At 31.2% G+C, this 13,946-nt stretch overlaps 1 protein-coding gene across 10 annotated transcripts in view; it reads right to left on the bottom strand.

Annotated features, from left to right (window-relative positions):
- LOC100744239 (syntaxin-binding protein 5) overlaps positions 1-13,946 on the bottom strand; it is a 73,982-nt gene that overhangs the window by 14,921 nt on the left and 45,115 nt on the right. For 4 of the 10 annotated variants that reach the window (XM_012381045.3, XM_012381043.3, XM_012381042.3 and 1 more), the window contains one exon: positions 9,451-9,934. In XM_012381045.3, coding sequence (XP_012236468.1) covers positions 9,451-9,934 — 484 coding nt within the window. Of the gene's footprint in view, positions 1-2,562; positions 3,056-6,694; positions 6,741-9,450; positions 9,935-13,946 lie in introns of all 10 variants that reach the window. The other 6 variants (XM_033318817.1, XM_012381047.3, XM_033318818.1 and 3 more) reach the window with 2 other exon arrangements.

The raw sequence follows: 13,946 nt of genomic DNA, 5'->3' as shown, positions 1-13,946 counted from the left end.
ACAACAACAATAATAATAATAATAACAGCGACAGCAACAACAACAACTATTATGACTAGTACCTCTCTTGATAGGACAGTTCACAAAGTAACATCTTTCATTCGTTTCAACATTCATCAAGTCGATCCGATGTATGTATATCTAGTATGTCGCAAAGTTCGTTAGAATGCCACGCAAAACGAAACGAACAGAAAATAAGGTAACATTGTAATTGTAATTAAGAGATCAGTCAATCTTAAGCGAATATGTTATTGGCACTATGTGCCGATTCATCATGCGCAAATTACGTGTAGCCAAATCAACGACGTATATCCCACTTTCATTCTGTTCCCTATTAATTATCGCGTTCAACAAAATGAAGTACTAGAACTTTATACTTAAGTGATGTAATTAACATAATACTTGAGTAATATATTTAAACGGTGTTAGTAATATTAATTTTCATATTTACCTAAAATCATTAGATAAATGGTAAAAGTATAAGGTCGATGAGATTCTGTAATAAGACGCGTACATTTGTAATAAGATTTCCAACTAGGGTGAACGTTAACAAACATTTTACGACATATATTATTCGTTAAAATCTTGCAAATTACAGATTGAATGGAACTTTAAGTTATATTTCCATTTTAAATGCAACTAAGGACCGGTTACCGTGTCAATCTCAATCGTCAAAATTTATTTTTATTTAAAAAAAATTATTTTTTATTTGCGTCCGACACAATTCTTGTTCGATTCATGAAAGGACATCTCGGTCGAAATAAATTGTTGCCTCTGCATAATATTCTAGTGTATGCGTTATTCAGTATTTGATCTTAATATCACCGAAATAAAACGAGTTGCATCGCTAAAACGTTTTCATGAAATTATAGCACGTTCGACACAATCCACACTCCCAAAGGCACTTGAAAGCTTGAACACAAAGAGTGACCTGGTTTTAAAAATTAAAACATGAACTTCAAATAACATATACAATTCACGCTCTAGATATAAGAAGAAACGAAATTTCAGTAGCAAGAATATGATTATGCACTAAAAAGGCATTCCGCGACATCCCTGCGAATTCTACGTTCCAAACGTACTCAGTATACATGTACGCGCGTTATATAGGTATGCACAAGATTTTAATAAAAGTTCAAGCTTTTCCAAACTCGATTTCTTACTCATCGGTATAATAAATAATTCGTTGTTTTTTTTTACTTACATTATGTCATTGAAATACAGCGGTAACTATATAGTCTGCATTGCTATGTAATTTGATACTTGTTTTCCTAAATTATAGCTTCATAGTTATAATTTATCATGTAACATTAAACATGTATATGATATAAATCCCATACTTGATATATTTTATATAGGTATATAAGACATGTATCAAGTGTACGAAAATTTTTAATTATCAGCTGTTTGCACAGATACCGTTCTCTTTATTTCGATGTAACTTTATACCATACTAATGCTAAAGAAACTATAACTATTTCATCTTTATCAACATCCTGTGCATTCGATATTTCATAAAGTGTACACTGAGCGGAAGAATTAACTCAATGTGTTATCATTAGGCAACATTTATTAGAAAAAAGCCAACTGAAAAATGAGGCAGATAGATGAAAATCGGAGAGAACGCGGAAGAGTATTTTTTTATCAGAGGTGCAGTGTGAGAATTAGAAATCACGCAAACTGGATGATGTGCCGTTTTGTGTTTTTAGAGAAAGTGGTTTGACCAAGAGTGAGTGAATAGACCGTTAGGAAAAAAAGACGTGATGCAGAGTAATAAAGTCTGCCGAAGTAATATATATCCACACTCAAATCAGCAAAGACCAGACAGTATTTATCAGACATAGCGAAAAAGAGATACGATAACGAAGACCAATCTTAAAAACAGCCATTTTTGAAAGTTACAAGTTAATTTATGACTATGATATTACTATAAATTCTGTATGTCGGTCGTCAAGGAAGAAGATAATATCGATTAATATAAGAGTAACGATAAAGAAAGGTATAAGAACATGTTTCAGGGTATACGTTTACGCTGTAATAAATATGTTTGAAATTATAACGTTATAAACTATAACACAGTATCGAAACGGTTTCATGAAATTTAAGATTTAAAGAGATTTAAATGAAAAAAAAATTGATCTAAGGAACTCCGGAATATTAGTTAGATTTGAACTAATTTTCATGAACTACTTATAGATTATTTTATGTTATTATATATTATTATACATATATCGTTGTATCGTTGTATCGTTTTCCCAGAATTACTCACAAAAATTAGTCACTTCTCGATTTTGAACAAATTCACCTTTGAAACAGTTTGTTTTTCTGTAACAATATGGAACAAATCTGTTCAAGAAATGCTGGTCTCCATTAATCGCATTGAACCTACCATAGAAGAATCGTTCTATTAACAACGAAATCAAAGGAACAACGAAACGAGGAAAAAAGCACTCAGAGAAGAATAGACTTATCTCATTCAGTAACATAGAAAACAATCGATGATCTACATAAGTAGTATAGCAATTGTACTTATTAAAATGATAATTCATTGAATAATACTACCGAAGCTGTTATACTGTCTGGTGTTGGAGAGAATATTCTGGTAGTTGAAAGAAGCTTGCGGAGTGGTCGACGAATAGCCTCGTATCTCGGTGTTACGGTGACTAGAGAGTAACGAAGTCGTTGGAAAGTTGTTCAACGACGAAGAGTCCAGCTCATAATGGTTGGTAGTGGTACTCAGACACTTCTGGAGCTTTCTTATACCCTGAGCACGAGACTGACGTGCTTCGATCGTAAGGGATTTGCGAGAATTCGCATTCGAGCCGGCGATATCGTCGTCGCCGCTATTTACGGTATTCTGAACACCCGACCGAGGGATGCAGACACCACTAGTACTAGGTCCTCCACTACTTTCGCTATTGCAACCACCGTCACCAGTGTTACCACAGGGGCTACAGCTATTACTATCGGCGTTGTCACCTTTCTCACCGCAACCACTACCACCAACGACCACCGTACTTCTTCGCGTTACCGGCAACATGCACATCCCGTTCATCTACAAATGAGCGATAGATCAAACGTGAAGAAAGTATGATAGATGTGCTCGGCTAAGCAGTCTTAAATCCCACTCTAAAACTCTAGTATTACCTTACAGTAAACGGTTTTTCTTTCACATTCTCCTCCAAGTTATCGCTACTCATCTTTTCAGCCTTTTATATTTTAATTACATGTTAATTCTACCATTAACTACGTTATTTTCCACGGTGACAGAGTAACTTCACCGGAGTCTGATTTTTAATTTACTTAAATGCAGAAATAGCATTTAGGCATGTTTGTTAAGACGTATTAGCGATGTAAACAGAATCAAAGATCGAAGGTATTTAAGAAGAAAAATGAAATTAAAACTGCTTGTTACCTGAACGAATCTTACATGTTCTAGGGGAGAAAAAGAATTTATGTTATATTCCTCGATAATAATCCAAATTACGGAATAAATAGAGTGATCTCCATACTCTATGAAAACTGGTCCTGTAATATGTAGTGAGAAAAGTGACATTCCTCAGAAATATTATTATCATTATTACAGCGAAATATCATTTTTATGTTAGCTGGGACAAGTAAAGATATCAAACATTTCAAAAGGCCTTAAAAACTAGTTGGTAGCCTGTGTAAAAAATTACTTTGCTTTCTTTTTATTATATCCAGTATCCTGCTTCCAATTTAGAAAAAAATGGTAACAAAAAATTATGGAATTGTAGGTCTTGTTGTTGTAGAAAGGTCTTGGGGCGATATATACCTGTATGTTCCGCGTAATCTGAGAATAACAATAATTTGGACAATTTTTAACTAATAGACGTAATAAGAGCCAAAGTGTCATAGCAGTATACATATATACATGTGTGTGTGTAAGTTGTGTAATAAATATTTTCACCTTCTTACATATATTCGATACAGACCTAAATACTCCGTACCTACTAGATTTCATTTTCTCAAGATTTTAGTAAAAATTTATTAGTGTTTATAGAATTTCTCAAGTAAAATTACTATCTAGTACTCTAGTATTCTTTCTTATTAATTTAAAGTAGAAATTAGATAAATTTATTAAATAAAAAATGTTATATTTGCTATGATATTTTGACTCTGATTCCTATTTGTCGATCAGACAATCACGATCTTAAATTTCTCAAGATCCATAAATACAATATTTCAAAAAATTGACTCACTTCTTACTATTTTCATTTGTTATTCCTAATTCCTGCCAATCGCATATTCATTTAACAAAATAACACATCGTTCACGAAATGTTTTCTACAACTGATATCGTTCGATAAAATTTCACTAATGGATAATTATTCGGAATAGGGGCAACCTTATCGATTTCGATGACCTTGAAATGTATTGTCAAGGTCGACATTCTGAACAACTTTCTCCTATACATATAATCGCCGCTCGGCTTCAGTTTTCAAGCTATAAGATAATTTATATCTGATACGACATGTAAATGTTATTTAACAATTTATTTTATAAATTATTGTTCTGTAAACAATTCTTCAATGGCGGTAGATATATTTGTTACATTTTTGACCAATTGAAGAACGGAATAAATCGCAACATTCCATGTATCAATCGATTCACAGAAAATTATTTCACGCAAGCATTATCGTCTACCTAACGCCGATTGCATACTATTCTACCCTAAGTTATGATCCATCAGTTTTTCTTTCTTAGTTATACGATACTAAAAGTGGTTTTTTCTCTCGTCAATGAATTAAGTTTAGGTTGGACTAAAAGAAAAATACGGCCGCCTAATCTAAAATGAAGTGTAATCAAGCCTACATTTAATTGAAGTTTTTTTGCCAATATTTTGACAACTAAGACTGAGCGAGGGTTATATATATAGGAAAAAGGTGTTCAGAATGGTGACCTTGATAACATATTTCAACATCATTGAAATCGATGAACCTCTATTCCGAATAATTATCCATTAATGTTTAATTTAGCTTCAATTGTACGTTTTCTTATTATTTTCTATAGAATTGTAGAAATTTCTACAAATTTGTAAAAATTCAACTTAGCGCGATTGAAAAATACCTTAATATTATAGATGCATATCGAGCTAGAATTAATGAATTAAAACGAAGCATTTATAATATTTGCATTACGACAAATATTATTGGTTTACTTGTGAAATGTGAGTATTGACAAATAATTCGTAATACATCTTGAAAATTTAAGCATTAAAAACAAAAAGAATTTTAGATATCTGTAATATAAAGAATGATAAATATTTGATAGTAAACGCCTAATTAATACATAAATATGTATAATACTTATTCACAAAATGTTCAATGGGTCCATTCCTGTTGTTTTACCAAAGAATCAAATAAAGAAATTAATAACATTTAATTTAGTGAAACAATGTTATTTTAACTAAATATGTAATATAGACATCTTCTGGGCGCATAAAATAAAATTGCTGCAATCGTATTTCACTACAAAAACGAAAAGTTCCTCCGCCTTTAATGATTCCATTTAATTGTTATTTGAAAATAATTATAACAGATTTCTATTAACGCTAAATAAAAGAATCGACTGATCAGTGGGAAAAATGGCGGAAGATATTTGTTTCTTATATCGTGGTTATTTCTAAGATTTGCTATGTGGAATATCAGCATATATTATGCAGAGCCCTTTATAGCAGTCAGTCAATATGGAAAAAAAATTAGAGAAGCACAAGATAGTCAATGATACACTTCAAGAAGAAAAAGAATATAGCAATGATTTCGCGCCCTGTTGTCATTGATGATGCCGTAACCATCCGTGTTATTATTATTACTATTGCTATTGCGTGCAAATGATTAAAAACATATCGAAAAGCTTTGAAAGCGATGTTGTACCGAGAGAAAGGTGTAAACACAACGAATCTTGTGATATGATACCGTACCTTAAACGCATATTACAGTAAAAATAACCAATATATATATTTATATATATAGGTATATATGTGTACACATATGTATGTATGTATATACGGTGTATCAACAAAATTAAAATTGATTCGAGAGATGATTTTGAGTAGAAAATGTAGAAACTCGTTAATGTTTATCAATCGTAACGTATCTTAACTATATAGATTAATTCTTACTTTCAAAATCGTCAATCGCAACCACATAACTTTTATTTATTATTCATTTAAAGCTGTTTGTTGAGATTTAAAAAAGTTTCTTGAAAAACTAAAATTTTGAAATTTGAAACAAAAGAGCAGCAATGTTTGCACGATTAATGATTTCAGAAATAAGAATTCATTTCGGCTGTCAAAGACATTAAAATTAGGGGAAAGTAACTGATTAAATTAATAATATTTCACTAAATTTGTCATGTACATATGTTCTCGTAACATTTTCTATCTAGAATCTCCCTCTTATCTGCGAATCGACTGATATGTTTTTGTTCAGCTTTGGTAATACACCCTGTATATAGAAATGAAACAACTACAGATATTAAATTGTTCATGTATATTAACTCTTAATCGATAGTGGTATTAATACAGGTAACTAACGACATACTTGAAAACATAGAAGCAAATATGTACTTGATGTTATCTAGAAATCATCGATATAAAATTCTGGCAACAGACATACTTTTCTCTCGGTGATCAGACAACTGTCAAAATGTGAAAAACCTTTTTTTTTACCTGAATCAACCTTGCTGTCGGGGAAGACCGCAAAACTGATTTGAACCTGAAAAAGCGTTAAAGTAGAATCTCTTCACATTTAATTAGTAGATTGATTACGCTCAAAAATAGATTTGTAGGTTTTAAAATTTGAAGAAAGAATTGAATTTACATAATTGGTTACGGTACATTCGAAGGAGTACTCTGATATTTTACAAACTCAGGGTGAATAATATTGTTAAGAATGGGAAGTATCTATACAAGTTAAAACGAATTCACACAAATGGGTATTAAACACATATGCGAATATGTATGTAGTCTTAATGTACGTACACTATGCATTCCAAATACTCGTAGATGTACCTAATGTGGATATACAGATATGCTGTTACAAAAACAAATATCTTCTAGTTACGAACAAGGCATATGGGGTACAAGCTGTATGTGCACTGATGAAATGCCGCAATACAACAGAATATACCGTTCTGCGATACAATGCAAAAATGTATATTTTTGCTTTTATTTTGCAAAGTAGATGTCCTAAAGATATGTATATCACATTTCCCATTGATCTGCCGTTAACTCTTATACATATATCATGTATTATATGTACATACACTGTATTAGTACTAAACTTTAACGAGCATAAAAATATGCGTGCACGTAAATATTTTAATTAACTTTGTACCTTACGATGTAACGTTCTTCGATTCTAGTAGCCACAGACTTCGGAAGCTTTAGATTTTATGTAGACATTAAATTTGTGAGAAACGATTTTTTTAAATAGAAAACGTAGGCACCCTCTGAGTACAACCTGAAATCCTATTGAAGTCGGTTATGTGAAAGCAACGAGTCTGCACTCTTCCAAAACTTGGAAAATCGTACGTCTCCTAGCAAAATTTCTTATAATCTCGTATATCTTATAAAATATATAATGATATATCGATGAAACTGATTGACTGACTATTATATTAGACTCTACATTTTCCAATAATTAGAAAAATTCAGAAATTTATTCCACATAACTTTTTACACTAATATCGCAATATCGATGTTATTTATATTATGCAACACTAGACATCTCCTGTTTAGGTTTTTCGTTTCCTTTATGTTACATTTACTTATGTTATTACGTTGCGTACCTATATACTTGTATTTGAGTATTTTTAACACTTTAAATCCGTAATACGTTCATTAAATTACGAAAGATACAACAAAAATATTATATTAAAAGTATTTGATTAGCAAAGTTTCGCTGACTTTTATATTCCAATTGAACCTTTTTACCTAATCTAGTAAGAAAATGTTTTTCATCTCTCGATGGATAACATTATAAAAATCGTTCAATCTCTTATTAAACAATATCGTTAATACTATTTCTTAAATCTGTAAGACATGCATTAACGAGTTTAAAACACTGTTGTCATGTATTTTAAATTGTTGAATGCAGTTTACGATCTGAATTCAAAAAATTTTGCTGAAAACAAGTCGATTTATTTTAGATACTACTATTGTTACATTTAAAGCTACGAATGTCGTGTATAGAAATTCAGTAACCTAATTTATTGTACTTGTAATGGAAAAAATGAAAAAATATGACAGCTTTATCGTCTAAACTTTGGGAACGAATAAAGGAAAAATTCGCTTGATCAATGTCATATAAATATATATATACACAGATACATATGTATATATAATCCGATTGTCAAGTCAAATAATAGATGGTACATGCTCTGCGAGAAAAGGAAAGGGTACTACTTTCTTCATGTGCAGTGTCAACAAATAAAATCCTATGTGGTCACCAGAATCCTATGTGGTTTGCATAAATTACTCATGCATAAATATAAAAAAATTATTTGAACCAGTACCAAAACAAGCTTGGGGTCTAATATCGCAATTGGCTTTATTCTTGCAAGCTTTTTTATCTCGTATCTATTCTCAGATTTATGTGAGTTAATGACTGTTAGTAATTGTTTGTATAGTGAATTTTCAATTTTCAATTTTAAATCTATGTAAACTCGTTTACTACTTTTTCTTCGATTTATCGCATTTATGATGACACGCGAATCATCGTATACATATAACGAAAAGTGAATATGGAATATAATCAACGTATAATACATAACGTATTACGCGCGGTAAGCTGCACAAGAATTAAAAAATATGAATACGCGATACAGATCTGTAAAAAAAATGCAAGTAAACGCGGCAGATTGTTACATGGAGTGCGTATTTTAACAAGCAGAATAAATAATATCTTTCACATAAACCTTTGATTCCAACGATATTGTTTAGCGGAAGCTTAATTTATATATGTATATTCTTTCGTTATTTTAGTTTTACACTTATACATATATATATATATATATATAAACACAGTTACTTGTTATTACCTCTAAAAGTTATTTTACATGAATCTACGAGCATCCTAGGCCTTCTTTTAAAACGAAAAAAAGAAAAGATAAAAGCACAGTCGAAATATAGCAGAGCTCCTTTCTATGTAATTAGTCTAGTTTTTGTAGGACACAAGTATACGCTTTCAGTCAATGACATCGCAGAGGCATCTGTTTTTTTTGATCGAAGAAGTCAATTGCCAGTGAACGCAATGACGTTGCGATTAAAAGAAAATGTTGTTAGTAAACGAATAATTCACTCACGCTCACACTCGAACGCATATATGCTCACATTCGCATGTTACGTTAAACTCTACACGTATCACATTTCTAAATGCACACGGACAACACAAACTCTCCTCTACTCTAATTTTAAACACTTACTGAATCTTCTTATTAGATTGCAGGTGAAAGATTCGGAGGCCGTGTTTGTTTCCTCGCATCTTAGGTCACAAATCGCTGGATCGTTTTTCGCAAATTTTAAATTCGGTACAGATAATAAACGACCTTCCCTTTTCGCTTGCTTCATCTTCACGATTTTCATCAGTCTCGGTGGTTTCATTTCACAGCTCTCGGCTAACGTTAAATTAACCGGCCGTACGGCATCCGATTTCTCAATAACGTTCTCATTGTCAGTGGAAAATCGTAAAATCGATTTATTTTTATCTCCTTCGATCACCGGACTTTTCGCTTCTTGATTGTTCCTCTTTTTATCATCGTTTAATGGACTTTCACGTCCAGGTATCGAGCCTTCTGATGACAATGAAGATTCGGACACGGTACTTTCAACTGGAGACAGCGAACTCGCGTTTTCGGGTATGTTACAGTAAAAAACGGAAGATTTCTGACTGCTACTATCAGTGCCTACCTGTTAACAATGGGGTACTTGTATATACTTTTTCATCGTAGACCTATCGAGATAAGAAACATCAGCTTTGTGCTATACAAGCTCAGACGATTAGATCTAAAGCTAACAACGACTAACGTACACCCAATTTTCAAACGTTTGTTTATTTTTTTACGTTTAGACAAACATCACGTAAAGCAATCAATAATACTGAAGAACTAACTTATTAAAATATATTAAAAACTTATTTATTATACGATGTTTTTCATAAAAAAGGATTTCACAGTTTCTTAAACTTCTCAATCTTTTGATCGCGTCCTAGTAATAAGTAAAGTTTATGCAACATATGTTCCTAACGCATGAAATAACGCATATAATTTTTCAACCGGAAAAAATAGCTAAAGAATTTTTGAAAAAAAACAACGTAAACAAAAATAGATCTCACATATTGGAATCATTAACAAATATTTGAATCGTCCAATATAAGCTGTTTTCATAATATTATTTCCTCAACCTTCTGCAAGGGATGATCTCAATTTTTATATTTTCAATAAAATGAAATTATATCAATTATAGAAAGTAATATATAATTTTGAATAGATATTTGCGTATACTTTTCGTATATTAAATATCGTTTTATTATACATATCTATCTCAAATTTGTAGCATATATTGCAATTATAATTATTCAACTTAACTCAAATTTCTTAAATAATTGAACGGACATAGGCTAGTATATTTAATCTTAGTCCGTAATGTCTTTATCTCTATTCTTAGTAACTTGAAGCTAATATCTAATCTCATCATTTATATTAATCTCACAGAAAGTTATTATTTTCAAAAAAAGGAGTAACAAACTTTCTCATTAAGGTAAAAAAATATAATATAACTATATTAAATAGAACTATAGCGAATTATTTCGAACGCAACGAAAAGAAAGCAATAACAAAAGCGAAGAAAAAAAGTAGAAGTAGAAAGACTAAAAAAAGTAATGATACGAACAAATAAAGCCATTTTAAGGAATGTGAAACATATTGCTGTACGTTTAAAATATATAGATCCATTTGTGGCTCATGAAAGTATTCGAACATTCTTAGAAACCTTCGTAAATGTTGACAAAAGGGAATCCAGCCCCAATGTCCTTGATGTTAGTAGATGTTGTCAAGAACACTCTCCTGAACGACTTCAAATCGTCACCGCAAACGTCAAAGTCAGGACTAACAATTTAGTCGCAACAAAATCATGTTTAAAAATTGTAGAATTTTTTAAATATTTTTTGGCAGATTTTGACAAAAAGAGACCCAGCTCCCATGACCTTGACATATGAATGTCTATGACGACACTCTGCTGAACAATCTCCGGAAGGTTTTCGTCCGTCATTCTTTAAAAACTTATTAACAAAAATATATGTACCACTACTACTACTGTGTACATTGTATTCTGTCTACGTAAATATATATGAATGCGAACACGGAAGTAGCCGATGCAATAGTCGAATTTGTCTCCCTCCCTCCACTTGTATCCACTTGTATCCTCGCTCCACTCGTTCGCAAAAATCCAGTCCAGCTCAATTCCACATGCAAACGAAGGGGGCCCGATTTTCGTCCAAGAAACTTTTTTTCTTAAAAATTCCTCGCCCACTCCTTTCGCTCACGTGTGGAATTAGTATTGCGTTGCAATAGATTTTTACGAGCGAATGAAACATGCGAGCGACGCGTACGGTGTTTCTTTGCTACACATGAATACATACCATACGTTGCTTTTTGCAAATCTTTTTCGGTAATAGCATTTTAAAGAACAACGAGCGATAGCTCTAACCTTTTGCAGATTATTCAGGAGAGTGTCCTTGACAACATATGCTAAGTTCAAGATCATTAGGGTTGATTTCTTTCTTTTTTTCAATATTTATCGAAACTTCTTCCATATGTATCCTAAAGACATTTCGAAATCTCATTAGCTCTGTAACTAGACGTGATTATAGTGATTATATTGGTCAAATTCGAACAGATCTGAAAATGAATAGGTACAGAAACCATTAGATATTTATCAGAAGCATACGCTTCGCAAAAATCACTAAAGTATTTGAACAATCAATTACTCGCCATATGAATAAGACACATAATTTAGTAATCATCATAATTTGTAATCATGTTTAGAGTTAATTGTATTAGGTCGCCCGAAAAGTTTCTTTCGTTTTATAAGGAAATAATGGATACACACATTTTTCGTTTTATATTATTTTATCGAATTACGTATGATCCATTCTGTTCTATTAAAATAAAGATCACAACGTTCGACAGATTAGGTTTCATGTTCGTATAAAGATGCATCGTTGTGAAAGATGTGTCTATAAAAGAAAGACACTTTTCGGACAACCTAATATGTTGGAAGGAGCGTTCAGACGATCGGATATTGTTGTCAATATTTCAGGATTCTCAACATTACAAGGACATAACCATCAGATGACCAATACATAATGTTGTTAATATAATACAGTCAATATCATTGAACATTGAGGAAATAGATTGACGTATCGTTAATATTTCGAATAAGGATGAGTTGGTTGGATGAAAAATATTTTTACTCCACATATTCTACGTCTTCGAAAATAAACCAATTCATCGATAAGTTTAAAATCATGGCTGTACAAGCTTTATTTTGATTAGATATCACTGAACGCTAACTCGAAATTGAATGTATTGCCAATAATATCGAATATATGAGGAAAATGCAGTTCGTCAATAGATATTGGCAATATATGGGGTGTTAAGAAAAAAGGATTCACGACTTTAAGGACTATAATACTCAACATATATCCTGCAATCAATCCCTTGAACGTAAAATCAATTTTTATCATTTATAAACATTCGATATTGTGAGTGAATTTTTTTGTTGAACGTAAACGAAGAGATTAATTCAGAAGCAAGTTAGCTCAAGGTAGTCAACATAAAATTATTTCTAATATTAACAGAGGTTATTGCATACATATAAACGAAGAAAAGACCTTCTTCTTTACAGTAAATATGCGATATGTTTTTCTTTCATTGCAATGCAAAACTCACATCTGCGTATTATAAATTGTTTGCATTGGCAACCTTGAGCTAACGTACTTCTGAATTAGTCTCTTTGTTTATGTTCAACGAAGAAACTTACTCACGACATTGAATGTTAGTAAATGATCCAAGATCCAAGGAATTGATTGCAGGAGCTATGTTGATTGGACATTTTTTGTTCCTCTTGATGAGTATTATAAGCCCTTACAATCTTACACAATTTTCTTTAAACACCCTGTATATCGATTATCTGGTGGGTCTCTTACATACGATTAATGTTGAAAACCCTAAAATGTGGTATACATACACAGATATTAATCATCTGAACACTCCGTAAGAATATATCAATATATACTTGCAATAAAATTCATGCAATTTGTATATTCATCTTCGGATTGATTTTAAATTTTGCTATTACAATATAATCACAATAGTTGTGTCATTACAATGTAAACGAAATTTCCAAATTTTTTATCATATAATGCACATAATATGTTTACAGAAAGTTTTCCGTGTTAAGTATCCAAATACTTTTGTGAGCCTCTGTACATAATGAACCTACTTTTCATTTATGTCGATAAATTGAAATATAGTAACAAGTTTACTATGTATTTTATAAAAGATGCGAAAAACGTTCAAATAAATTTTTGAATAATACTTTACATTTATGCTTCCATAATGTTAGAACAATAATGACAATAGTGTCTGGTAAATATCATTATAGAATAATGATTTATTGTTAGAAGAAATGACTTTGTCTACTTTTGTTCTTTAAGGATATACAACAATTTATAAAATTTAAATCTCTATAGAGTTTCTCATGTATGTAGTTATCTTGTATTATAGTTAAGTTATATATTAAGATAGTTAAACGAATCATTATAAATATCACATGTAATAATATGTATGTATTATTTAGTAGGAAGACGTTCATATTAAAAAAGTTATTAATAGAAAAATAACTTTCTTATTAGTATAAT

This window comes from Bombus impatiens, unplaced genomic scaffold (genome assembly GCF_000188095.3).
Source record: "Bombus impatiens unplaced genomic scaffold, BIMP_2.2 scf_0120, whole genome shotgun sequence".
Lineage (NCBI taxonomy): Eukaryota > Metazoa > Arthropoda > Insecta > Hymenoptera > Apidae > Bombus > Bombus impatiens.
Note: the sequence above shows the minus strand (reverse complement) of the source record. Positions and strands in the feature narration are given on the sequence as shown.